The following is a 25,758-nucleotide window of genomic DNA, read 5'->3' on the forward strand; positions in this document are numbered from 1 at the left end:
AGAAAAACAATCAAACCCTGTGCTCTCAGCAGTGGCTGAACTGATTTTTATGGACTTTTAGGGATTCATAAACGAGGTAGTACCGCAGATACACACAAAAACGCAGCGTTAATTGGCACTTCCGGGCTATGTCCTCTTGAGTGGGTTGTCCACTAATCAGAAGTTTGTAGTTCAGTACACAGCTTTTGTCCCTTGATGACTGCAAAGTCACGGAGTGGGAGAAATGAGATGTGTGACAGAGAAGTGCTATAAATAGCAGCACTGCATTTGTGTAAAGCATTTTGAGTGGTTGTTAAGAGTAGATAATGTCTGTATGAATGCATGCTCATTTACAATTGATACATATAATGTAATAATAAACTCTTAAGAATGAATACAGGAGGTGAAGCAACAGTTTTGACAAACTGATGTGATGCAGCTTTCACTGCTCTTCTGCATACAATAGTGTAATATAAATAGTATGGCTAATGAACTGAGAAGTAAAGCTGGCATGATTAGTAATGGCCCCTCTCACCACTTTACAGTGAACTTTATCCCTTTGACCCTCAGGGAGACAACACATATTACTGTTGGACAATAGAAATTATAACAAAAAAGTGAATAATCCTGAAGCGTGTAAATATTGATGTTTAAGGATTTTTTTTATATTTACATTTACACGATAAATGATTTAATAATATGTTTAAATTCAAACATACATTCTCTCTCTCAACTAAAGACTTGTCTGCACCTACACATTATATGCATATATATACTTATATACATTGCCAGATTAAAAACAAGGCCAAGCTAATAATGAGACACCTAACCCTAACCCAAGTTCATTAAAATATTTAAATAGTAAATAATTTCTTGTTTATGAACATATGACTGCAGTTTCTATTTAGCATCACCTCAGATATATGAACCTTTTAAAATAACAGTCTGATATCTGACTCTGATATTTCATATATCTACACAAATATACATTAGCAGACATTGATGAAATTTAGTTACCTTGGTTTTACTGAGTATTGACTCACGTTTTCTATGTTTGTTTGCTCTCTCTCCAGACTACCTGTCACAAGGCGTAGACCTGAGCGGCATTGAGGTGATTGAAAATGACTTGCTGATGATTAGCAGAGCCAGACTGGAGGTGGAGAACCAAGCCAAGAGACTGCTGGAGCAGGGCATGGAGATACAGGTACACACACACACACAAATGTATTTTTGTATCTTAGTGAGGACACCTCACTGGGGCGACGGTGGCTCAGCAGTAGAGCAAGTCATCTTTCAACTCAAAGTTTGTGTGTTTGATTCCCTGCTCTGCCAGTCTACATGCCGATCTGTCCTTGGGCAAGACACTAGAACTAGCACATGCGCTATATGAAAGAATGAGTCATTGGGCATGAATGGGTGGATGGCAAAACTGTAGTATAAAGCAGCTTTGGGTGGTCATCAAGACTATATAAATACAAACCATAGCCCCGTATCCTAGCCTTAACCATTGCAACTAATGGTGTTTTTGCATTATACAGTTTTGGCAATACTCGGCTCTCCTCCACTCTAACCCGTTTGGTTTCAGGCACGTCATTTTTCATTCGTACTTCATAGTACCTCCTCAACGGGGGCGGGGTCTTTTTAGCACAGCTGCGTGAAATTGCCATGACGCCTTTTTATACGCAACACAAACACGCAAACTAGTGACGGGCAAAGCAGTTCTTTTCGGTGTACTGAATCATTAGAATCAGTTCATTAAAAAGATTTGTTTACCGAATCGTTCAACCCTTCCTGTATGACAGGAGCACAGACTCCGTCTGACATAGTCACTGAAGTATAATTGAACGGGTTGTGATTCGGCTCACGATCCCTGGCTTTTTAACTGATCTACAGATCTATGGTCACACTCATGACTCTTCCAGTGACAACACTCTCAATGGCCAGCAGTCTGTTAACGTCTCATTTAAATATCGACTCAACTCACTTGGAACATCGTCAGAGCAGGCCCCACAAAAGCGCCAGGTACCAGGTACTATCCCTAATGGAGAAGCAAAAAAAAAACTGAGTAGAGTTGAGTAGTGCTAAAACTTTATAATGGAAAAGTGCCATAAATGTCTAATCCTAAGCCTTACTGTACCTAACATAAACCCGATTGTAACCCTAAAACCAGTTCTCAACCCTGAAAAAAAACTCTTTAATGTTGTTGGGCCCAGACAAAATGTCACCACAAAGTCAAAATGTCCTCACAAAGATAGATTTGTACATTTTGTTGGACCTCACAACAATATACAAATACAAGTACACACTCACACATACAGTTATTCTGCTTAAAACACTGCAATGACTTTCACTCAATTGGACAGCCTAACTAAGGCCGTATCCCGAGTCAGTCTAACCAGAACCATAACCAAACGACAGTTTAGATCTTAGCCATAAACTTAACCAGTTCCTCAGAAATTAACCAAAGTGAACAGTGAGCAGATACCAGTATTAGTAATAATACTTAGTAATAATAGGTAATAAAAAAAAATGAAATAAAACTACAGCTTTCTCACCATTGATGGTTGATGCAATTTTTACATAACAGTAACATTTTTGGCAGTGTTGCAATTGAACGTTGTTGCTCTTATCAGGGAAATCGGTGCTGACGTTAGAGCTTCTCCCTCACTGTAAAACACGTGTGACTCAGTGACACATGACGTGTCATAAAACCTTTTTTTGTTTTGTTAATGGTATTTCTGTTGAGAAGCCAACCTTCAAGATAATCCTGATAACACCCTCAGAGGAGAGTGCCCTTTCAGAAGCACACAAAAGTCCATTCAACTGTTTGTATTGGTTTACGAGGACTAGTGATGAGTAATCAGCCTTTCATTGATTTTTGTTTTTACACAACATGTGTGTAAAAATCAATGAAATGCCTCTTTAACAGCAAATGGAATGGGAAGGACTCTACTAAACTATACAGAATTATACAGCATAATTAGGAATGGAATGGATATATGTCTTTTAAAATGACTGGCCTCTGTTTACAGTTAAGATATGTCAGTGGGTTTTGACATAACCATACTGATCATAAAGCAGCTTGCACCCAAAAAGGAGAACATGTTCTCACTCTGGAAACGCCTACTCGGCTGGCATTCTCTGGCCTGCTACACTGTCATAAACCAAATGTAGTTGCTTCTCACTGTCTCCCATACTTATATTTGTGGTCACCGCTATAACATGAACACTGACTACCTCATATTCATTTACTTATTATCAACACTGTGTTGGATCGGCTAAATCCAAATTCTGTATATCAAAAGTTGAGGGATACCCGAAGGTAGGGATGAGCTGATACGATACAGGGTTCCCATGGGTCCTTGAAATCCTTCAAAGCTTATGAATTAGAAAGAAAATGTTAAGGCCCTTGAATGTTATTGAAAATAGCCCTAAATAGACATGGGTCATTGAAAGTGCTTGAATTTCATGCAAAAAAGAAGTGAAGTTAATATTTAGGTAAATGTCTCCAGCCGATGATGTGCCCTTGTTTGTTACCATGCCACCTACTGTTTCATGCACCCTGCATTGCATGATGTAAATATACAAGAACTAAGCAAAACAAAAGTTGAGTTGTAATTACTAGCAGTGTTGTGTGCACTTTACACCGTCTCTCTCCACCATTGAAATGAGATTCCATGCAGAACAGTTAATTAAAAATCATGTGATGCCTGGGAAATGCAAATTCTGGTAACCGTTACAAAGACTGGCTTGCCCAAGTTCCAAGGACAATTAATTGACCAAATGCACAGCGTGCTAGAAATCGATAAAAGTGGAGGCTATGGGCGAAATAGCTCTTACAAGTTGCCCTCCAAGCTGTATCAGCACATTCGGTCCTAGAATTTGAGGGAATTGGTCCTGGAAAGTCCTTGAATTTGATGTCAACGGAAGTTTAGGAACTCTGTACTCTGTATCAGTCCGATACTGGTCAAATTACAGACAGACAGATAAAAATGTAAAATTTGATATGATCCAAAAATTCACATAAATACAGCAGTTTAAATGGGCCACACGGTGGTGTAGTGGTTAGCACTCTCGCCTTGCAGCGAGAAGACCCGGGTTCGAGCCCCGGTTGGAACAAGGGCCTTTCTGCATGGAGTTTGCATGTTCTCCCCGTGTGTGCGTGGGTTCTCTCCGGGTACTCCGGCTTCCTCCCACAGTCCAAAAACATGCAACGTGGGGAATAGGTCAATTGGACACTCTAAATTGACAGTAGGAGTGAGTGTGAGAGTGAATGGTTGTTTGTCTCTATCTGTGTGTGGCCCTGCGATGGACTGGCGAACTGTCCAGGGTGTACCCCGCCTATCGCCCGATGTAGCTGAGATTGGCACAGCACCCCTGGTGGTGGATAAAGCGGTTAGATGATGACTGACTGACTGACAGCAGTTTAAATAGTTTGTGTCCGGGGTGTGAGGGTGGCTCAACACCAGTCTCTCATAGGATTTCATGACCACAGATGTCAGGGCGACAGGCCTGTAGTCATTTCATTTTGTGATGGCGGGCTTCTTAGGGACCAGGATGATGGTGAAGCATTTGAAGCAGGAGGGTACTTTGCACAGCACCAGGGATCTGGGTGAAGTTGTCAGGTCCTGGATCTGTGGATCCTCCTCACAGATTGTAAATGTCGATGGGGGGTGGGCGCAGCAGGCAGTCCTTTTGTGGAGGTGAGTGGAGGAGGTGAGCGGTTGGGAGGTGTGAAGTGCTGCTTAGACGTTTTTAATTTCTGTCTGTAGTTAGGTATGAGGTGAAGCAGACAGTGATCACAGAGTCCAAGAGCAGCCCGGGGAACAGTCCTTTAAAATAGTGTAGCGGTGGCCCAGTGAGTACAGTATTCTTTCTGTATTTTGGGAGTTTGTGGGTCAGGTTTGCACTGTTGAAAATCCCCAAGAGTAATGATGAGGGCGTCTGACCCTTATCTGGTCAGCCAGCAGTTGTTGAACCTCCGACACACAGGCTTGTGGTGGGATGTAAACTCCGACCAGAATGAATAAGGAAAACTCCTGCGGTGAATAAAAGTGTTTGCAGTTTATGGAAAGGGACTCCAGATTAGGGCCACATGACTTTTCCAACATTGGGACATCATTACAATCTTTGTTTGCATAGAAGCATATTCCACCTCCTCTCTTTTCCCTATGAGCGCTGCGGTCTGCTCGGAACAGCCGGAAGCCTGGTAGCTGAAGTGCACAGTCCGGGATGTGTGCACCTAGCCACATTTCGGTGAAACAGAGGGGGGCGGAACAAAGTCCAAGTTTTTTTGATTAAGGAGCAGCAGCTCATCCATTTCTATTTCATCCATTTCATTTCCAAAGGAGCGGACATTCACTAGTTGTATGGATGGGAGTGGGGCGCTTAGTCCCTGCTGGTGCAGCTTCAAGAGCACTCCAGCACGCTTTCCCTGTCTCCGTCTCCAGTATATTCCATAGAGAGCCGCAGTGCCTCCAACCAAATGAAAAAAGTCAGGGTCGGTGTAAACTGGAGAAAAAACAGAGTTCCTCTGTGGTGAAAGTGACGGGAGTATAGCAGCAAAAAAACACACAAAGTATTAGAGAGCGAAATACTGAGGCGGCCATCCACGGTGACATCTTCATCACATTATCTAGTCATGTGGTGGGCTGTTAATTGCATCTTTATAGTAGAAGAATTGTTGTTACACAGTTGGGGAATTATGTCTTTGAAATAGCTTGAAATGGCTAGCACAAAAATGTCGTTAACAGCTTCATAGTTTAAAACATCTTAAATTACGGTATTGGACTGATAGCGGTATTGGCAGATGCTCAAGTTTGTATAGTCGTATTGTGCCATCCCTATTAAAATTTGTGAACCAGTCAGTGAAGCCATGATGGGTTGTCACTTTGATAATAAAAATAATGCATTTTCTTTGTAACCGCCTTTTCAACACACAAGGCAGCAGGACAACACAGTAAACAGAAAAAGGAGTGTGATTACAGAGAGTAGGCTATTTTGAACAGGTGGGTTTTGAGTCTGTATTTGTAGAGGGGAAGAGAGTCAGAGTTGCGGATGTCTGATAGCAATTTTGCCTTGTTCATTTGTTTTGTGGCATGAGCCAAACACAAGCAAAACTGAAGTGTAAAGCATGTTGAATTGTCAATCAGCTGATTTACAATGATTCAGCCAATTGATAAATGACTTTGGCTCGACAAAGCTACTTTTACAACTTTGTTATAACTGTGAAGGGTAAAAAGGGGGCATTGAAAATCTGCCTCATTTTCATCTGTTTTATGTCCACCCATCCCAGTGTTTCCCCTACCATTATATTGGGGGGATGCCTTGCTAGTAGTAGCCAGAGTATCTCTGCCATACATCCATGGAGCAGAGCAGTAGCCCACCTGCTGCACCCCCTCCCCACGAGAAGCAGCACAGGTCCAGTCACTGTAGGGTGACAGGGTTCGACCCAACTTGGCTGTCAGAGAGGAAGTATTCCTCCTTGCTGGGGGAAATTATTATTTCTACTTGAATTTACCTTGAAGGTAATATTTTGCAATAGCAAAATGACTGGTGACAGTGACAAACAAACAACACTGGTATGGCAGCGTTTATGTCAGGTTATATCAAGTTTATATCAAAGGTGTTTAAGCTGTCTGACTGTCTATTTTCCATCATTTTGATACTGTTAAGGAGTCATTGTGCATTTTCTAGCAAACAGGAGTATTTTTTACTGGCATAAATTTCTTTTAAATTTACGGGAATACTTCATTTTAAGCAAGACTGCAAGAGGGCATGGCATCCGCTGTTACCCAGTTTAGAAAAATTCCTGCACACAATGACAGTTTCTTTTATCAGCTAAGGAAGTTGTTTATTGTGAAGATTATGTAAGCAGTTGGACATGCTGGCATAGCTGAGTGGGAGCAAGTTTCACCTCAGCGCTCTCTCTGTGCCAGCAGAGACCCTGTGGCCCATCTGTTGAGTGGGAGCTTCACTGACCCACGTAGAAGATCCTCTTCTCTTCTCTTCTCTTCTCTTCTTTTGAGATGTTTGTGCTTCTCAAAGGAGAGTGATAATACACTGTACACTGTATGCACTGTAAATACACTCTAAAATAAGATATCTGTTTATGATCTGTATTTGATGCTTAAAATACATTTCAGATAATACCTTGTTAATTTCTTTGGATTTTTAATGTTAAATGAAGGATATTTACTTTTATAATCATTATATATAATATATCATTTATAATAGTTCATGGAAATGTATTCAATGTAATAAATATGATGATTATCAATGCAACAGCCTTTAAAACCAAGAAAAGTCATCACAGATACCTTAACACGATATGGCGATATCCAACATGCATGAACATATCCCTATGATGGTGGGACCTGTTGTCTCTCCAAAGTCATTTTTCACACTCTTTTATACTCTAGTAATGAGAACAATCAGCATATTTTCCACAAAAGTGCAAACTCCGACTTACTGTCTCATAGTATTCTCTTCTTAAGTCCTTACTCTAACCCTCACTGTTAGACTTTTTTTTCTGGCCTACAGTTATTTATTCTGTATTTTGGTCCCCATTCAATTCCACGACAGCCGTATTTAGACATGAGCTGCTGAAAATATCTAGAGACTTTGAGGTTGCCACTGCTATATGAATGATAGAAGAAAGCAGCAAGAGGTTGTCTGGGTTTTCACAACAGCAGGAGAATATCTAGAGCATCATAACAAGGGGTGGAGCCTGGTTTAAAGTTGCTTTTGGTTATTTTTTGTTTGTTTTTTTATGTTATTATTATGCCCCTGAATGGTCTTCATGAACAGAAGCAATACAATATTATTTGCAATTGCTACTTCTTTCTTCTGAAGAAAGGTGGGCAGTAAGCATTTATCCCATCAGCTGACTGTTTTTGTTTTCCCACTTATACAACTTTTCATGGCTGCTTCTTTGTGTTTCATGCAACCTGTTTGTGGCCATCTTGCTTCACTAACTTCCCTCCATTTCTCTTAAATGTAAAAACAAATTAAAACACTGCAAGGTATTTGTTTTTTATTTAAGAGTTTCATACTGCAGGTTTAAGCATGCCTTCTCACTCATTGTGAATTATCTAAAGACTTTATTTTAAGGTTCTCTCATGAGCTCACTTGGACATTATCTGCAATTATGACTAGGGAACTGTCAGGAAAGGTTCCAGAAAATGTCCATAGTGACTTTTGGCGGACAATGGAGTGAGCTTCTCTGCCTGGTGACAGATGATTGCACTGGGCGAGTCTATTTGACATGTGTCAGTACATGTGGAGCGCATTTAATGTGTAAAGCTGTTACATGATTTGACTCTTCTGCTAATTAAAGGTGAAAAAAACCTTGTCATTGATGAACAAAATAGCGGGAAACGAACAGTAAAAATGACTGAGAAGGCAGTAGTGGAACACAAGACTAGATAAATCTAAACACGCAGGAACAAGCTATCCCAGTTAACTCACTTGATGAAGCAAATTGAGCAATTAATGTAAGATGATAAAAATTTTCACACTGTAAAAAAAACTTTGTGTTGACAACTGAAGAGGAATTTGAGGACGATTAAAGGAGTTGGTTCAATCCAAAAAATATATCAGTGAATGATTTGGATGAAAGATGTCTTGAAACGTGCTGAGCAGGCTGAAGATTGTGATAGACAGGTACCACCTGCTGCAGATCTAAATTATCAAAGTTGACCAGTAGACGATGAAGTAGATCTGCATCACAATGTGGAAGTACAATGTCGTCATCTTCTTCAGTCAGAATAAAGGCAGAAATGGAGCGGGCATCGTTAAAGGCAAAGGCTGCAGCATTTAAAAAAAAGTTGGCTATAGAATAGGAAGAAGTAGAGTGGCATGCACAAAAATGATGCAGGGAAGCTCAACTGCAAGCTGAAGAGTTTGTGGCCCAGCAAAAGAGATTAGAAACTGCAATAAAGGCAAAAAGGAAATACATGCAATGGAGACCATGTTTGCAGAGTCTGATGCTAAAATGGAGGATTTGCACAAATATGAATACACACAAGAAGACAAATGTGTCATTGGAGCTGGTGTGCAGGCTAGATATCTGCCTCACCAGTTAGACATCCATCCAACCAAGCAAAAACTACGTGTTTTTGACTGTGGAGCAAGCCTTTGAGAAACATTATTGAGCCAACAGATCCTGCAGGGGCCGGATCTAAACAAGCTCTCTATTGGGGGTCCTCCTGAGGTTCATCACCAAGTGTTGCAACCAACCAATTTTGTGGATGAATTGTATCATGAGATGGCCAAAACAGAAAAAGTTTCCATAGATGACTGTCAGCTACTGATGAAGATACAGCCATCACCCTTTGTTCTGAGTTGAAGAGCATGTTGGCAAAAGGTGGATTTCGGCTTACATGGTCAAGCAACAAGCACAAGGGTTTCAAGATCTGGACTTCGATGAAGACAACCTGAGAGAGAGAGAGAGAGAAGATGAGAGAACATTGGGCATTCATTGGTGTGCCGAAGCAGACTAGTTCCGTATCAAGATCAACCACAAAATAGGAGAGGCCTGTTTTCCCTGTCAGTTCCATCTTTGACTCTTTGGGCTTTCTCGCTCCAGTAATACTGCCCGCCAAAGGAATCTTTTAGTATTTTTGTTGACAGAAGTATAGCTGGGATGAAGAGCTGCCAGACACTGTTGGATCTCAAGTCTGCCACAGCTTGAGAAATTTGGAGTTGACCGATGTTAAACAATTTTAAATAAATAACTATTTGTACCAAGAACTGTTTCTTGTTGACGTAATCTGTTTAAGTGAATATATACTGTATATTTACATAGTTAATATTTGCTTCCTGATATCTTTTGAGGCAGAATGTTGCAAAAAACAACAGTCTTGAAATAAAAGAAGTCAAAGAAAATGTATGAGGTATACACAGTGTAGATAACTCGCCCTCCCCCCTCCCCCGCTTCCTTACGCTTTATTTTTAGCTGCTGTTGTCACCTTAGTTCTAGGATTGTTTTGCATGTGAAACTTTCAGATGCATTAAGTTAATTGCATTGTGTTAAAAATAGATACTCTCTGAATTACGGCCAACTATTTTTGTCTTTGTCTTGCTTCTTCCTTCTTTTGTCGGGCAGAATCCAACCCAGGTTGGCACAGCCCTGCAGGTCTTCTACAACCTTGGAAGTTTGAGAGACACCATCAGCGGTGTGGTGGGCGGATACCACACCACCATACAGGACAACATCACCAATGCTCTTGACATCAAGGGCATGACGCAGCCGGCGAACCCCAGAGGTGAGACCCAAGGAGGAGAAAGTCAAAACATACACACACTGGATACATTGTCCTCATTTTGCATTTTTAAAATTTGACCTAGTTCATTAGTTGACTCGATCCAAAATAGATAATTAAACCATGGCCACAGAGAATAGCTGTGCTCTTCTGGCTGAAGAGCCTGTGTTATTTTCATAGTTTTGATGAAGCAGTCACTTCATCGTTCTAATTAATTAATGCATAATCAGCCCTCATATAGCCGTATATATATGTATATATACATATATATGTATATATATATATATATATATATGTATACACATACAGGTATATGTTATATTTTTGTACAAAAAATAATCTTCAAGGAAAAAATATGTTGATATTTTAGGCTAAATATCAAAAAACAAACAGTGAAATAAAGAAATGAATAAAGAATGTATCTCTGCAGGAGCTCCAGGTAGAGCAGTACTGCCAACACCAGGGAACACGGCTGCTTTCCGTGCCGCTCTGTGGACCAACCTGGAAAAACTGATGGATCAAATATGTGCTGCATGCAGACAGGTGTGTATTCAGCTAAGTTAGTGTACAACCACTGTGAACACACATTGGGTTACACCCGGGCGATAGTCGTCTTTCAACTTGAAGGTTGTGGGTTTGATTCCCGACAGCTAGTCTACATACCGATGTATCCTTGTGTGTTCGACCCTGATGGCTGTGCCATCAGTGTGTGAATGTATATGAAGGATGAGTGATGAAATGCACTGCACACGTAGATGCGCTGTATGAAAGTGTTTGGTGAAGTAGCTTTGTGTGGTCATCAAGACTAGAAGAGTGCTTTATACTGTAAATACAACAATTGCAATGCTGTGTGTTCACAGGTGCAGCATCTACAGAAGGTCCTGATGAAGAAGAGAGACCCTGTCACTCATGTGTGCTTCATTGATGAGATAAGCAAGGTAGTTGAACAACACCACTGTAGTTTTAGTGTATTGATTTATGTTCATTTTTCTTACAGTCGATATAAAACATAAAATTTGGGCAAGAAATGTTACATGAAGTGAAGCTGTCAGTTTCAGGTCCATATATCAGTATGCTGCTACACATTTATATGGGGAATTTTAATTATGGCAATCATTAACACATCCTCATGACCATCATCTCTCTTACGTCCACAGAAGGCTAGTAATACAAATTAGAGTGAGAGACTGTTTCTATGGAAACAAAGCGCACACAAATTACCCAGAGATGTAGGTGTGAGTTGAAAACCTAATGAAATGTCTAAATGTATAAGGCCTCCTCAGTGTCGCAGGTGCACTGTCACTCTTTGTCTCATGAATGGACAGACCCAGGACTGTATCTGGTGTCAGCAAATTTAACTTCAGTTTTATATATATATATATATGTATATATGTATATATATATATATATACATCAATTGACAATTGAGTCAAAAGCATCAGATCTCTGTCTTTGTATTACAAAGAAAGTAGATGAAGACAGAGTGAGGCATTCAGAAATGCAAAAAAAAATGCTGGAACCCATTGTGAAGATGATAATATTTAGTGTAATGAGTGTAACAGAGCATTAAAGTGTAAAGCCTCTGATTCAGAAATAGCTTCTACACATCCCCTGGGCTTTTTTATGCATAGTTACACAGGTTAGTATGCGCTGTCTTAGCACTTACCCTACCCCTCCCCCTCCCCTGCATAATCTCCTTCTGCACTTGGATCCACTTCTCACACTCTGTCAGTCCATCCAGTGAATTTCTTTCCAAAACTTCTTCCATTTAGCGACTTACATTTCTTTTGTAAGTCGCTTTGGATAAAAGCGTCTGCTAAATGCTTAAATGTAAATAAGTGTGACTGTACAGACTGCACAATTTTTGCAGAAAGGCATCTTTTTGTTGACTGTTGTCTGTTCCTCACTCTTATATTCACCGTACCCACACCATAAATTGATGCTTCCACTGCTGCCTCTCTCCACCGCTTGCTGTGTCATAGTAGTGTGTGAAATCTGACACAACTCAGTGTGACACTGGGTGTCTCTTTGTTAAAAAAACAAAAAAAACAGATACACATTTGAACAGTAATTACAACATTCGATTATTATTGATTTTTTTTATATATATATTCAACTCCAAAATTCGTTCCAACAGCCCTAGTGTGTATTGTCATTGTGTTAGCTTTTATTTATCAATGTAAGAGGTACACTGAGAGACTGCAGAGGCAGGAGAGGCCGAATCAGTCAATGTGCTCCATGCAGCTGTATTGTGAAATGTAACATTTCCTTTTTTTCTGAAGAATGAGATTTGATAATATCACAAATGGATGAACTCTTCCAACAGAGTCAAAATTCCAATATTTTTAAGTACAGTATATTGGTGAAATACCATAGAAGCTTGTGCCAGAACAGAAATGACCATGGGTTAGTCAAGGCCACAAATCAACAAGTGTTCATGAAACACAGGTGTAAAAATCCTGGGTGCTGGCATCAGGTGTGAACAGGGTGACTGGTGACAAGGAAGGTACATCTGCTGGTGGAGGACGTGAAGACTTAGTGGTATCTCTGTCAGCTCTTCTCTCTTCTAACCCACATGACATTTGTAGCAGTGCTCTTAAATTGTCTTTATCCTTTATTCGTTCTTTAGCATTATTGAATATTATTAATTATAAACATAGAGCTGTTGCTATAATTTAATTTCCAGTTGTTAGGAGAACATGTTATTGTACACTGAGCACTGACAACAGTGACAACTGAGCTAGTTTCAAGGTTGATCAATCAGAGCTTGGTGTAAACTAGACTTTTGATAATGAATGAGCCGAGAGCAGATTATTCCAGAGAGAGTTCATGTCTTCCTGATTGTAATGAAATATGTTATGTGTAACTTAACAATCTGACCTCTGGTATATTTACACCTGTACTCATAGGCATTATCAGATTGCAATCCGACTGCAGTAAATGCATTTTAATGCCATGTGTAAAGAGGGTCTGAGTGTTAAACTAAGGTTGCGTGTATGTCACTTTGTTAACTCTTGTTACTATTTTCCTTTTCTGTTTTCTTAATGCCAGGATGGCCAGCCTGATATCCTGTATACCTTCTGGACTGATGTAACAAACACACTGAGTGAGGAGTTTCACAGAGCAACTGAAGGTAAGATCAGCCATTTTCTTTCCATCTAGGATGCTGAAAGTATCAGAGCTGCTAATAGAAAGCAAAAATTAACTGCTTAAAGGGTGTGTGTGTGTGTGTGTGTGTTTTTGTGTGCCTTTAAAGCTTCCTTTAGACACACACTAGATGGATATTGTACAAACAACTAGTGGGAGGTTTCATTTACGGAGCCATAATAATCAAGCTCTGTAAGAAGAGCTCTGTTAATAGCAGGAAATCAATGGAACTGCAGTAATGCAAGTAATGAGCTGCCTGTTGTTCATGATGGAGCAGGTCGCATCACTTTGTAGCTTTAAAGCTACAGATCTGGAGGTCTGTTACAATCTGTTTTTAGATTTAGACATGGGTAGGCTGTAACCTGTACTAGTTAAAGCTGCAGTCGGCAGGAGGGCTAGAAAACTAGCTTTGAGTTTCATCCACAGGTTGTTTTGACAGTCAGGGTTACCATGGAAATCCTTGAAATCCTAGAAAGTTTTTGAAAATCACCCTTAATAGACATAGGTAATTGAAGAAAGAAGTTAAGTTGATATTTAGGTAAATATTTAAAGCACCCTGTATTGCTTGATGTACACAGACTTGTACGTAGAACGTTGAGTTGTAATTACTAGCGGTGTTGTGGGCACTGAATAAAGAAAGACAAAAAAGTTATCATAAAACAAAAAGACCAAACAATGAGTATTTGTTGTGGTAATAATGTGTTAATACATGGATGGTTGCGTATGGGCTTTAATTAATTGCATCGGATGCCTGCTGTGTGTGTAATTTGATTTGGGTTTTGAAGATCAAGGTGGAGTGAAAATATTTGCTTTGTGATTGTTGTGTATTTGTTTTCTGTATGATTGCATATGGAAATAAATGTTGAGTAGTGAAAAAAAAGCAACGAAGAGAAGAAACAGCTGTCATGTGTGGTTTCACAACACCATAACCCGGAGCCGGACACAGCTCGGCAAGTTTCACTGTTATCTTTGGGAGCTCCATATGGATGAGAACAGTTTCCAGCAATACGGCACTAGAATTTCTCATCACGGGCAGACCATCCGCAGCTGGGATGAAATACCTGTAGTTGGTATCATTCCGGTAAATCCTGGTCTGCTCACGATATGAGCTAGTAAATCGTCAAATGAGCCGCTTGTCATGCAAAAGTATCGCTAGAAGCGGTTGTGTCTGGCTCTGGGTGATGGGTGGTGGTATTGTGAAACCATACAAGTCCTTGAATTTGATTTCAACCAAGGTGTGGGAACCCTGTATACCTAGTCATGTAAATCAGGCATTGGACAGAGTGAGGTGCAGAAGAGGACTTTCATAACACTTAAATCCTCACAAGTTAGGTGTAGGCATCTTGACTTACTTGAGTTGAAGATGACCAGGACCTGGACAAACTAACTTTACTTTTGAGGGAAAGTGCTCACAGTTTTTTTGATTTCATCAGTTCGATTAACTGAAAGGTTGATTGAAATAGTACAAAAGTGTAACCCTCGTAGAGTTGTCACTGCTCTGTGGTGTGTTTTTGTCCTTCCTGGCAAATCTGTGACATCACAGAAGTGTGGGTGACTCAGGGGTGGAAAAAAAAGCAAGGCAGAAAAACCACCAACAGTAAGAATAGTGTTAATCACCTTTCTTTATAGGCTTCAACCAGGTTTAGAATATAGAGCTGTTTTACATAGATTTAACTGACAGCCACTGTGATGTAGCTATTAGGGCTGCAACTTATGATATTCAGTTGTAATCATTTATTTCTCAATGGAGCAAAGAAGCCAGAAAACGTTCAGATTTTGGAAGCTGAAAATTCATAAAACTAACATCATAAAACACTTAAATAGATTAAATGATGATCAAAAGTGTTGGTTTAGTTGATTAAAAATCAATTAATCAATTGTTGCAGCCCTACTAGTTAGGGGTGGGTCAAAATATTCATTTGGTGATTTATCGTTGTCCTTCCTCGTGCAATACATTAACTGATACAGTAGGGCAAATATTGATATTTTAATTAACAAATGAAGGCGCACTAAAGTAAACACGTAAAGTGAAATTGGCAGGGTGTCGCTACTTGATGTGCCTTGCTCAAATGAACGAGGGAAACTTGGGTAGTTACCTGGTGGAGAAAGCTATGTTAAGAGATTCCCCATCCACGTTTAACACATAGACTTAATGCACTTTGTTCTCTATGTTGTGAATAAATACAGAAATCCTGCAACTTTTCACCGTTTCGTTTTCTTCAGTTAGACAGTGTATCGCTGTATGATTGTTTTGCAATATATTGATTATCACAGAATCGTATTGTGATATTATTGGTATCGTGGACCATGGGTAGTGTATCGTGTTGTATTGTGAGGTACCGTGTGATTCTCACCCCTTCTACTAGCCATATTGATGAAATAATCTTATCATGTACATATATGTCCGTGATGTAAATAGTGTGAAATCCTAAATCTAAATCTTGTTAAGAAGTTGTTGAGTCCTCCTGCTTGAGTCCTTCACTTATTTTTTTCCCATTATTTTTCCATTACCATATATTTGTCCTCTCTTCTTTTACATAGGTATATTATGAAATGTGGAGTGTGCATCCGAGAGAAAAGTCAGTGATTGCGAGACAATTTATTTTGAGACTGTAAGTAGGCATGTGTCAAACAAAGAAATACCATTAAAAAATAAATATGTATTTAAAAGAATTAAAATCAATGGGTGTTTATGCTAACAATAATCTTGCACTTGCTCTCTCTCTCACACACACACACACACACACACACACACACACACACACACCACATATGGTGGCATGTCAGCAGAAAGTTGTCTGATTGAAGGGAATAACAAAGTGAGAACAGGAGCACATTTGGCTGCTTGTTAACAGACTCAGCTTCTGTTCACACTTCTGAAAAACCTGCAATTCCAGAATGCTGTGTGAGGTGGGGTGTTGAACATGTTAGTCATGTAGAAGCATGTTCGTAATATGTAACTCTACACACAGTTTTTGATTAAAAGTTAAAAGCATTACATGTACATTACCCCACAGCTCTGGTAGGTCTAATGTTGTTCATGGTACAAATCAGTTCATCTCCACCGTGCACATACTTCAGCAATACATTTGTTGATACATGTTAGCTGTCTGTGTCAAACATGTCTGCAACTTCACTATTATAATTGAGGGATTAAGTTAAGTCATGTCAGTGCACATTTGTGTATTATTAGTAAAAACTAAAATGAACTAATCACAGCAACACAAGTTACTTGGGATTATGTGGAGGGTCCTGCAGGCACTGATTAATGTAACAAAACCATAAATAGCATATTTTTCATTCCACACATTCTTCTAGTCTACTACAGTACACATTTGCCTATGTGGGATCAGTTCCCTGTATCATGTGAGGTACCATAAAATGGGGCCTTTGTATCAGTTATTGTTATCATTATTATTATTCTCATTGTTATTATTATTATTATTAGTAGTATTATTGTTGTTATTAGTAATAATAATATAAACCTGAATATGATTTAAATTACTATTTAATACAGTTCCTCAGAGCACCATCCTTCAAAAGAAGGAAAAAGATAGAAGAAGAATTATAGAATTATACATTTTGCCAAATACCAATTTCAATGTTGATTAGTGAGTAACTGAATGAATGCCAATAAATACTTAATAAATCAATAGTTAGCTTGAATTGAAAGAATGGAATTCAATTGGGAAGAGGGTGGCAATATTCACACTCGTGCAATATTAATCAGACCAGACTGTATATTTTTAGAAACATTTATTATAAAGACGTGTGTGTGTGTCGGTTTGTCTGTGTCAGTCAGGTAGAGATAGACTACAAATCAAGATGGCAGTTGACAAAGATGGCCACTTCTTGACCGCATGGTTGCTGTGTTTCTTTGTCAAGGCCACTTTTGTAGGATGAGATGCCAGGTTAGATAAGATATTTCACAAGGTTGCTTAGCCAATTTGTGTGGTGCTATGCTAGACCCAGTTTATGTTACCAAGTCCTTGAAAGATGTAAGAAAAGTACTTTTAAGGTGCTGTTGCGTTGGTCCAGAGACAGTAGATGGTGACCATGTTTCTGGTATCTGTTCCTCTTTGGTTGGTTCTGGATCCTTGGTTGATCCTTAGACAGGCTCAGTGTCACTGCCTCTGATGGGAGGATAACAGGCTGCTTCAAGCAGTTGGAAATCAGCAGAGGGTTATCTTGTTGCTGGGACATTGTTTAGCTCTGTACTGAAGGGCCTTCAGTTGGAGAGCCTCTGTTAGTGAGTTCAATAAAGTTTTTCTGATATGCTGTTTGGTGAAATGGTTTCCCTTCAGTTGGGTTTACAAACTTTGCAGGGGACTAATGGCCTGTAGAGGTCCATATTGTAATAACAACCATTAATATGAGTATCAATAACATAACAACAATAAGAGTCTTGGTGGTTCCAAACCATTTTGGTCACTCCCCTTACCTCTATCTCTTTCTCTCTAGCCTCATCATTTCTAAAACAGGCATTTGAAGGAGAGTACCCTAAACTGTTGCGTCTGTACAATGAGCTGTGGCGCCGCTTGCAGCAGTACAGTGCCAGTCTGCAGGGAGTGCTCACAAGCAACGGGGGAATGGATGTGTCACTGGACATCATGTCCCAGGAAACAGACACCCAGGACCTCTTCACACATGGCAAACAGGACTACAGGTGAGCCCACAAACAGACATCTTCTTTTCAATTGGACTCATCCTCTGTCCATCCACTGGTGTCTGAAATTATCTTAAGTCTGAGGAGAGCACAATCACATGGGTTGAATATGGGTTGTTTTCAACAAAAGGCTTAATAGTCTAAATTTGTTATCTCCTCACATATTATTTCAGTATCCCATTGTTCAATTAAGTTACTGTGGGAAATCATTATATATTAAAAAGATACTGAAGATAATATGTTAATATAATAAAGAACAAATTTCGCTAAACCTTTTTTGGCCCCAAATTGTCCCCTTAAAACAGCATTGGTCATTGTCTGTCTGTGTTTGTGCATGCCTGCGTTTGAGCTTATGAAAGGTGTTGTGTGTTGTAAGTGTTTGTGGCAAATTTTGATGGACAACAGAGAAACATTAAGTTCATACTCTTTACACTTCAAACTTACACTTTAATAAGCATCTATTATCATAAATTAAGTGATATAATTGAAGTGATTACCTGACTGTGCTCGTTCATTCGAAACCTGTGCACGCATTCACAGCATTCATGCGTGTTCCTGAGCCTTCGTGGAACAAGTAGTGTAGTGGAAACCTATTTTCAGACTTTCCCCTGCAACAAGAAATACTATTTTCTGATTGGCTGATAGGTTGCTAATTCAAAACAGCTGTATTAATGAACTACGCAGAGCAACCTGCCTTTACATCTTCGATTCATAGATGACTAATGTCGTTGTACCACTGTTCTTGCTCTACGCTAATAATAAAAAGAATGAATGGGAAGTGATGGATACCTGACTCGTGTCTTGTCCAGTTTATTGATGTTTGGTTATTGATTTTATGAAGAGTTCAGGCGACCCCCAGATGCTCGGTTACACTGGCATGATTAGATCACAGTAGCCATGAACACGACATGTTACCGCAAGGAAATCAGCACAGTATTGAAAGTGGCGCAAAATTGAGGGTGTTATGCTAAAAAAACAAACAAAAATGTAACACCCTCTATTTAACGTAAAGCCCACAAAGTATAAGATAACGCGCTGTTACGCTAATATACACTAGCTAGAACCCTGAAATGTATCATCCATTCAGCTGGTTTTAATTACAGTAATGTAATTACAGTATGTCACTATATTAGAATATTAATCAATAATCTTTACAAAACACATTTTCTTATAGTCGCAGTTAGAAAACTCAGTTTTCTTGCGTGTGATTACACAGATCCACATCAAACATCTACCAGGAAACATGAAGGATTTTACTGCAGGGGGAACAACTTCCAGATCTTCCAGATCTTTTTTACAACGTTACTGATACCGCTCAACCCATACCATTCTTCTTTTGTGAATTGTTGTCAATGTGTGTGTGGGCAGTCCAGAGAAGGCCCTGAAGGACTCTCTGCAGCCTTATGAAGCAGCGTACCTCTCCAAGTCCCTCTCTCGGCTGTTCGATCCCATCAACCTTGTGTTCCCTATGGGTGGCCGCAACCCGCCCTCCAGTGATGAGCTGGACAGCATCATCAAGACCATCAGCAGGTATGTACAATAGCCATCTCCCTTTACTAGGTCAATGTTGCTGTTGCTTCTGTCTGCTTTCATGTAAGATAACTTCCTTCCTGTGTGCAACACAGAAATTTCCCAATACTGACTTAATCAGCATTGTGAGCATTTAAAAGTTATTAACTACAGCTTTTTTAATGTGAATTGAAGCAGTAGAAACTTATTTGTTCATCCTGCATTTGCAGTAAAATAATATATAGCTGTACAGTCACTGGTCAAGCTGTTATTATGTTATGTTATATATGGCAGCATATATGCTCCAGGAGGAGCGAGGGGCTCTATAGATATATAGACCTGATTTTAATTTGTCCATCAGAGTCTGGAGTCATGTCCATTTATTGCTCATGTTTGGCATTAGGAAGCAAACATCTCACATTACATTAATTGTTTATTCAGATTTAGATTAGGCTCACAAATTATTAGTGTACAGCTTGCATGTGGTAATTAGCCAGGTGATATAATTGAAATAGCATGTTTGTTTGTTTGTTTACAGTGAGTTAAATGTAGCATTGGTAGATCCAGATCTCACCCTGGCTGTGGCGAAGAATGCTGCCAAGACTGTCCAACTGTTCTCTGTCAAGTCCGAACAGCTGGTATGTATGCTGTGTGTGTGAGTGTGATTGAGTGTGAGAGAGCGAGAGCGATCCAGGTATTACCTATGTTGTGGGAACCTAAATCAGTTTATACAGTCACATATGGGGACAAAAAAATCAAGTCCTCACATAATGTAAATTATTAAATTTTAAGGTGAAGACATGTTCGGTTAGGATGAGGTTACAGTTTTCGAGGTTTGAAAATGTGATATATTCTTATATGTATCTTGTTTATGTAAGGGTAGGGCCATACACAGTTTCATCACACATTCAGATAAAAAAAAAAAACACTCACAGTAAGCTCCTAGTGATTTATTGTGAGGTTCCACATGAGGGAATATGCATTTTTCCAGTCATTCTAACACAATGTTTTTGATTGCCTTTGCCTTTTCCACTTTAAAGTTTTAAAAATGTAAGGACATGTGTTTTCAGTTTATCTTAGAGCCATTTAATGAGTTTAAAGCATTTTTTTTTACAACTTTTACTGTCAAACTAATATTGTGAATTGCAGTTATTCTGGTTTGTATAAATATGACATTAAAAAGTCATATGTATACACCATATACCTTCTTGCTGTGTGTCACTCTTTAATCAATCAGTCCATTAATCACACCCTCCTCTGTGTGCAGTTGTGTACTCAGGGTGATGCCAGTCAGGTGATCGGTCCATTAACAGAGGGTCAGAGGAGGAACGTGGCTGTGGTCAACTCCCTTTACCGTCTGCAGCAGGCTGTGGCCAAGGTGGGAAGAAAAAGAATGTCTCTAATGATACATACAGTATACAAGTGAAGCTGCAAAATTAGATTTTCAAGTCACTGTGTCACTGTAGAAAAAAATCCTTGGAAAGTTCCTAGAAAAGTTCCCAGAAAGGTTTTGAAATTATAAAGATTGTTTTCCAGGTCTGGACATGGTTTGAAATTAAGTGAATGTTTTCAAAAGGTTTTAAATTTGGGATGGCCAGATTGAGGCCACCCTCAATGGTGGTATAGTGTTTAACTTGACTTTAAAATGACAAATATACAGTAAGTCATGGCTCAAAAGAGGGACAGTGTTGACTTTGGACATTGACTAGGATATTCCATTCAATGTTAAAAAATTTCTACACAACCCTTGACAAGGCTAGCACAATGAAGTAGGAACCTCATTACTATGCCCTATTTAACTATAGTTAAACCTTTGTTTTATTACTTAAATTGAGTAAAATTTTGTGGAAAATTCAGAAAATTAATTGGTTAAAATGTGCTGGAACCCTGGAATAATTACAATAGACAGAAACAAACTAAACAGTGCCCTTGGTCTGGGATAAAAACCATGTATCATTTATGGATTGTTATTCAGTCTGATCCTATTAAATCTATGAACCATGTATCTCTGGTTTGATGGTTGCAGTTTCAATTCTCTGTTCAGGACATGATTAGACTCAGAGATGATGTTATTAGTGAGTCTCAACATTTTATTGTGGTCAGGTAATTCACTGAGTTTCCTCCAGGGCTTGACCAGATGTTTAATTGATAAAATATTTTTTATATTAGATTAGTGGACAAATACTTGTACCCTGTCCTATTAGAGTACTACAGGACAATAATGTTGCAGTTACACTGGTGTTGCTAGGTGGTGCATTTTTGCAAAATTTGCATTTTTTTGCTTAAGTTGAAAAATGTCACCTCATACAATGACGTGAAAACTGATCAGCATTGAGATTCTTCGACTGACGTCACATCCATGACACGATGCTATGTCCATGTCCGGCGCCAGGCAGAGTCCAATAAAGTAAAAACGTATCACCTCTGTGTGTTCACACATAGAGCTCTATGACACTAGAAATGTTATCTACAGAGACTGTTAAAAAAAAGACAAAGGAATTAAGTCAGCCACCCATGCAAAAGACGTGAATACACACAAAAAATATCACAAAAATGATGCTGTGCAAATGGAATGAACGGCACAGCAATTCACACATTCAGTGTGAATGCAACATCGTAATCGCAGTATTAGTATTTCTGGTGTCTTACATAAAGAGTTGAATATTTGCAGTCTCTTCCTCTCTTGTCTTGTAATAATCAAATAAAGCATATGTCTCTCCATGTGTTCTGTCACCAACAGTTTTATGAATGGCACATAGAGGATAATGTCAAATATGAAAGTAGCCTTACACTTATTGTTGAAATGACTTGATTTTATTAATGTTGTTGTTTACTTTTCCCGTGCAGATTATATCAGGTTTGGGGACTTGTCCACCAGCTGCTGCAGAGGCCATGTCTTCTTCTCTGGAGGTACTGCAGCAAAACATTTTAGTCATATTTTTAATTGCAAACACACTTTCTTTGAAGCAACTGACACTTGAAAGCATCTCAATTACATGTGTCCTTGCTATAGATGTTTTGTGTATATAATTTAAATAGCACTTCCTCACAAATAACAAACATATTCCTCCAAGCTTTTTATTGTACATGAAAAATGTGTATCTTTAACCACTTTTACATTACATTCACACACACACAAACAATCAATAACATGGCATGTAGACTTGATGAGCCAAGAATCGTACCTCTGACCTTCCGATTAGTGGAACAGCCTGCTAAATTGATGAAAACCAACAAAAAATAAAATAAAACAAATAAAACAAGACCATTTTTTTTATAGGGGCACCATACTCAATACTCAAATAACACTAACTAACTACAGGCTAACGACTACTAACGACACACAGCAATCTTGAAAATGTCATCTTTTTTGTTTTGTATTTGTTGACAGATGACAGATTTATTTTGCTGTATTTTTATTCTTGTTGATTGTCGTCTCAAGTGTGTGTGTCTCTCTGCATCTTTTTAACTTATGAATTTGTGTGTGTGCAAACTGTGATCCACTGATCTCAGTCATGTGTCTGTGTGTGTTCCCAGCTGAAATAAATGGTTGCCATAGTGATCGTAACTCCTTAGATACATCTGCTTCAAACGGGGATTAAGCTGAGAGACTCGTCTCAAACTCTGGCTTGTCACTCAAAAGCCACAATTTCTATGTTTGAAGAGACTCTTCTGAAAGCAGTCCTTCATCTGTTCTGCTTGCCTCCTGATTTTCTATTGAAAACCAATTAAAAATCATTAAAAATCAATAATACTAACTAAAAATAATAGAAAATCAACAAATACACAGTTGATCATGTGAAATAAGTACAGGTTAGGGTAGAAAAAAAAGCTACTTCTACATTTGACGATTCCATTGAAAGTCAGACTTTCACAGTAATGTATCAAAGCATTATTATTATTCATTACTAAACTGAAATGAAATTTATTTTGGCACATTATGGTTTCACACACATGACTCTGGCTTGTGTTGTTAGTGTGTAGGTGTCCTGCTGATCCAGAAACAGTGTGGAGGAGATCAGAAACACAACATAACGGTTGTTTTGTTTCTTGTGGTTATAAATAATATTTTTGGTAACAAAGTGATGAACAAAATTACATTATATATCAAGTAATACAGCGCCTAATTCCGTGGAGCTCTTTGTGAACTGTGGAACCTTCAGGTGGTGGTCAGACATGGGATGTTATAAAACCACATGTCTTTGTGAAACAATGTCAGTGACCAAAGTACCTCTTCAGTGTCGTGAAAGAGACTCTTTTAACCCACATCACCATGGTAACTTAACCTGATGGGGATGAGGTTATGTTCAGAGTTTAAATGCCCCAAAACATTTACTCTTTCTCCTCGAGGTGATATTCTCTATGAGAGATTTAGATAAAGACAATCATTAAAGCTCACAAAATCATTTTCCTCAATTTGTCTGAATATATCATATCATTCAATACTGAAAGAAACATGAATGAACACAAGTATAAGACACTGAGGATCATGAATTGATGCTCTTGCTTTCTGCAACTGTCTGTTTCTTACATATGGATTTGTCGGTAATAAAATATTGATTCATTAATTCCAAGTATATGCTCTGTTATTACAGATTGCACATTTCTTGGTATTCTTAAGTTTTACCTTAATAAACACTTAATTTAGTGACTGAATTAAATAAATAACATGACTTATGGATTTATGCGCCAGCAGGTGTTTTGATAAAAGTAATTAAACCAAACTATTTCAAAAATATAATTATCAAACTGTGTCACAAATATTCTACCATAAAGAAGAAATAAAAAAAGCCCATAACATGACTAAATTCCTGTTTCTGATTATTTTTTTTATTTTTTTTACAGTCTGTGCATAGTAAAGCATGTATATCAGATTTTATGATACATACATTATCTTTTTACACAAGGGTGAAAGCAGCTTAATATGCACACACACACACACACTAGTAGATCACATATTGAATCTCCACGACGTTGGTGGAAAAACAGAAGAGTGAAAACAGCACTGTTAACACATGCACACACCCACATCTGATATTTCAAAGGTGAACCACTCATCAAACCTATATTTATACATATATGTATATCTATATATATGTAGATATATATATGTACACATATATGTGGGTGGGTGTGTGCGCGTGTGCCCACTGCTCACCCAATTGTGTTGCTATGGCAACAGGGTGCCCCTAAGTCTCAAGAGTTAATGTGATTTGGACCAGGAGCTGTTGTCTTCTGCCAGCTCTTCAACTGTGTTTTTTTTGTTATTTTGATGATGCAGGGAGTGCAGGCGCTGATGAGCAGCGCAGTGCAGCCTCTGCTGCAGTCAGTCAGTGACTCCATAGAGGCCATCATCATCACACTACACCAGGAGGACTTCTCGGGGTAAGAAACCTCAAGAAGAACCAGAGGAATCTTTTCCATGGACCTGGCAGGGATTTCTGGAAACCACTAACCCAGGCCCTTATTTAAATGAACGGGTGGACAGTCATAGTTTTACCGTTTTTGGTTGCAGGGACTTAGAACTCGATTTATGAGTCAAATCTGATTTTAAGAAATGAAGAGATTGTTGACTTTGCCCCAAATTAAGGTTTAAAACACCTGCTTTTAGACATGAAAGCAGCATTCTGGCTATATTATTCTCTGTTCTCTCGTGAGCTGTTTGTTTTGTTTGTTGACAAAGTTTCACATACCTACAATTTATGAAACTTTACCTTTGAGTGCCAATTAATAACATACATTATCTCAAGGCACTTTACATTGTAAGGTCATAATGTTACAATTATTACAGAGAAACGCAACAGGAACACAGTGAGCAAGGCAACAGTGGAGAGAAAAAAAACACTCTTTTAACAGGCCTAACGGGACAGCCCGTGGCCAAGTGGAAAGGGAACTTGACTTGTAACCGGAGGGTCGCCGGTTTAAACGGGCTGGGGTACCCCTGAGCAAGGTACCCAACCCCCAATGCTCCCCGGGCACTACTCAGTGTGGCTGCCAACTGCTCCTTATTCTAGGATGGGTCAAATGCAGAGGAATACTTTCCCTAAGGGGATTAATAAAATTAAAATTCTTTAAATTCTGAGTACGGTCATCCACCTCGACCAGTCGGGGTAGGAGAAAGGAGAGAAAGGAGGGGGAAGGAAAGGGGGTTAGTCAAGGAGAGGTGGGTGAAAAGAAGAATGGAAAGGAGAG

General features: G+C 39.0%; 1 protein-coding gene across 1 annotated transcript in view; it reads left to right on the forward strand.

Moving 5' to 3' along the window:
* cog5 (component of oligomeric golgi complex 5) overlaps window positions 1–25,758 on the forward strand; it is a 63,941-nt gene that overhangs the window by 33,196 nt on the left and 4,987 nt on the right. The window contains exons 7-17 of the mRNA XM_044020275.1: window positions 1,053–1,183; window positions 10,088–10,247; window positions 10,675–10,787; window positions 11,105–11,182; window positions 13,296–13,377; window positions 17,853–18,057; window positions 19,426–19,587; window positions 20,105–20,204; window positions 20,834–20,944; window positions 22,414–22,476; window positions 24,848–24,951. Of these exons, the coding sequence (XP_043876210.1) occupies window positions 1,053–1,183; window positions 10,088–10,247; window positions 10,675–10,787; window positions 11,105–11,182; window positions 13,296–13,377; window positions 17,853–18,057; window positions 19,426–19,587; window positions 20,105–20,204; window positions 20,834–20,944; window positions 22,414–22,476; window positions 24,848–24,951 (1,309 nt within the window). The remainder of the gene's footprint in view (window positions 1–1,052; window positions 1,184–10,087; window positions 10,248–10,674; window positions 10,788–11,104; window positions 11,183–13,295; window positions 13,378–17,852; window positions 18,058–19,425; window positions 19,588–20,104; window positions 20,205–20,833; window positions 20,945–22,413; window positions 22,477–24,847; window positions 24,952–25,758) is intronic.

Source organism: Solea senegalensis, linkage group LG3 (genome assembly GCF_019176455.1).
Source record: "Solea senegalensis isolate Sse05_10M linkage group LG3, IFAPA_SoseM_1, whole genome shotgun sequence".
Classification (NCBI taxonomy): domain Eukaryota; kingdom Metazoa; phylum Chordata; class Actinopteri; order Pleuronectiformes; family Soleidae; genus Solea; species Solea senegalensis.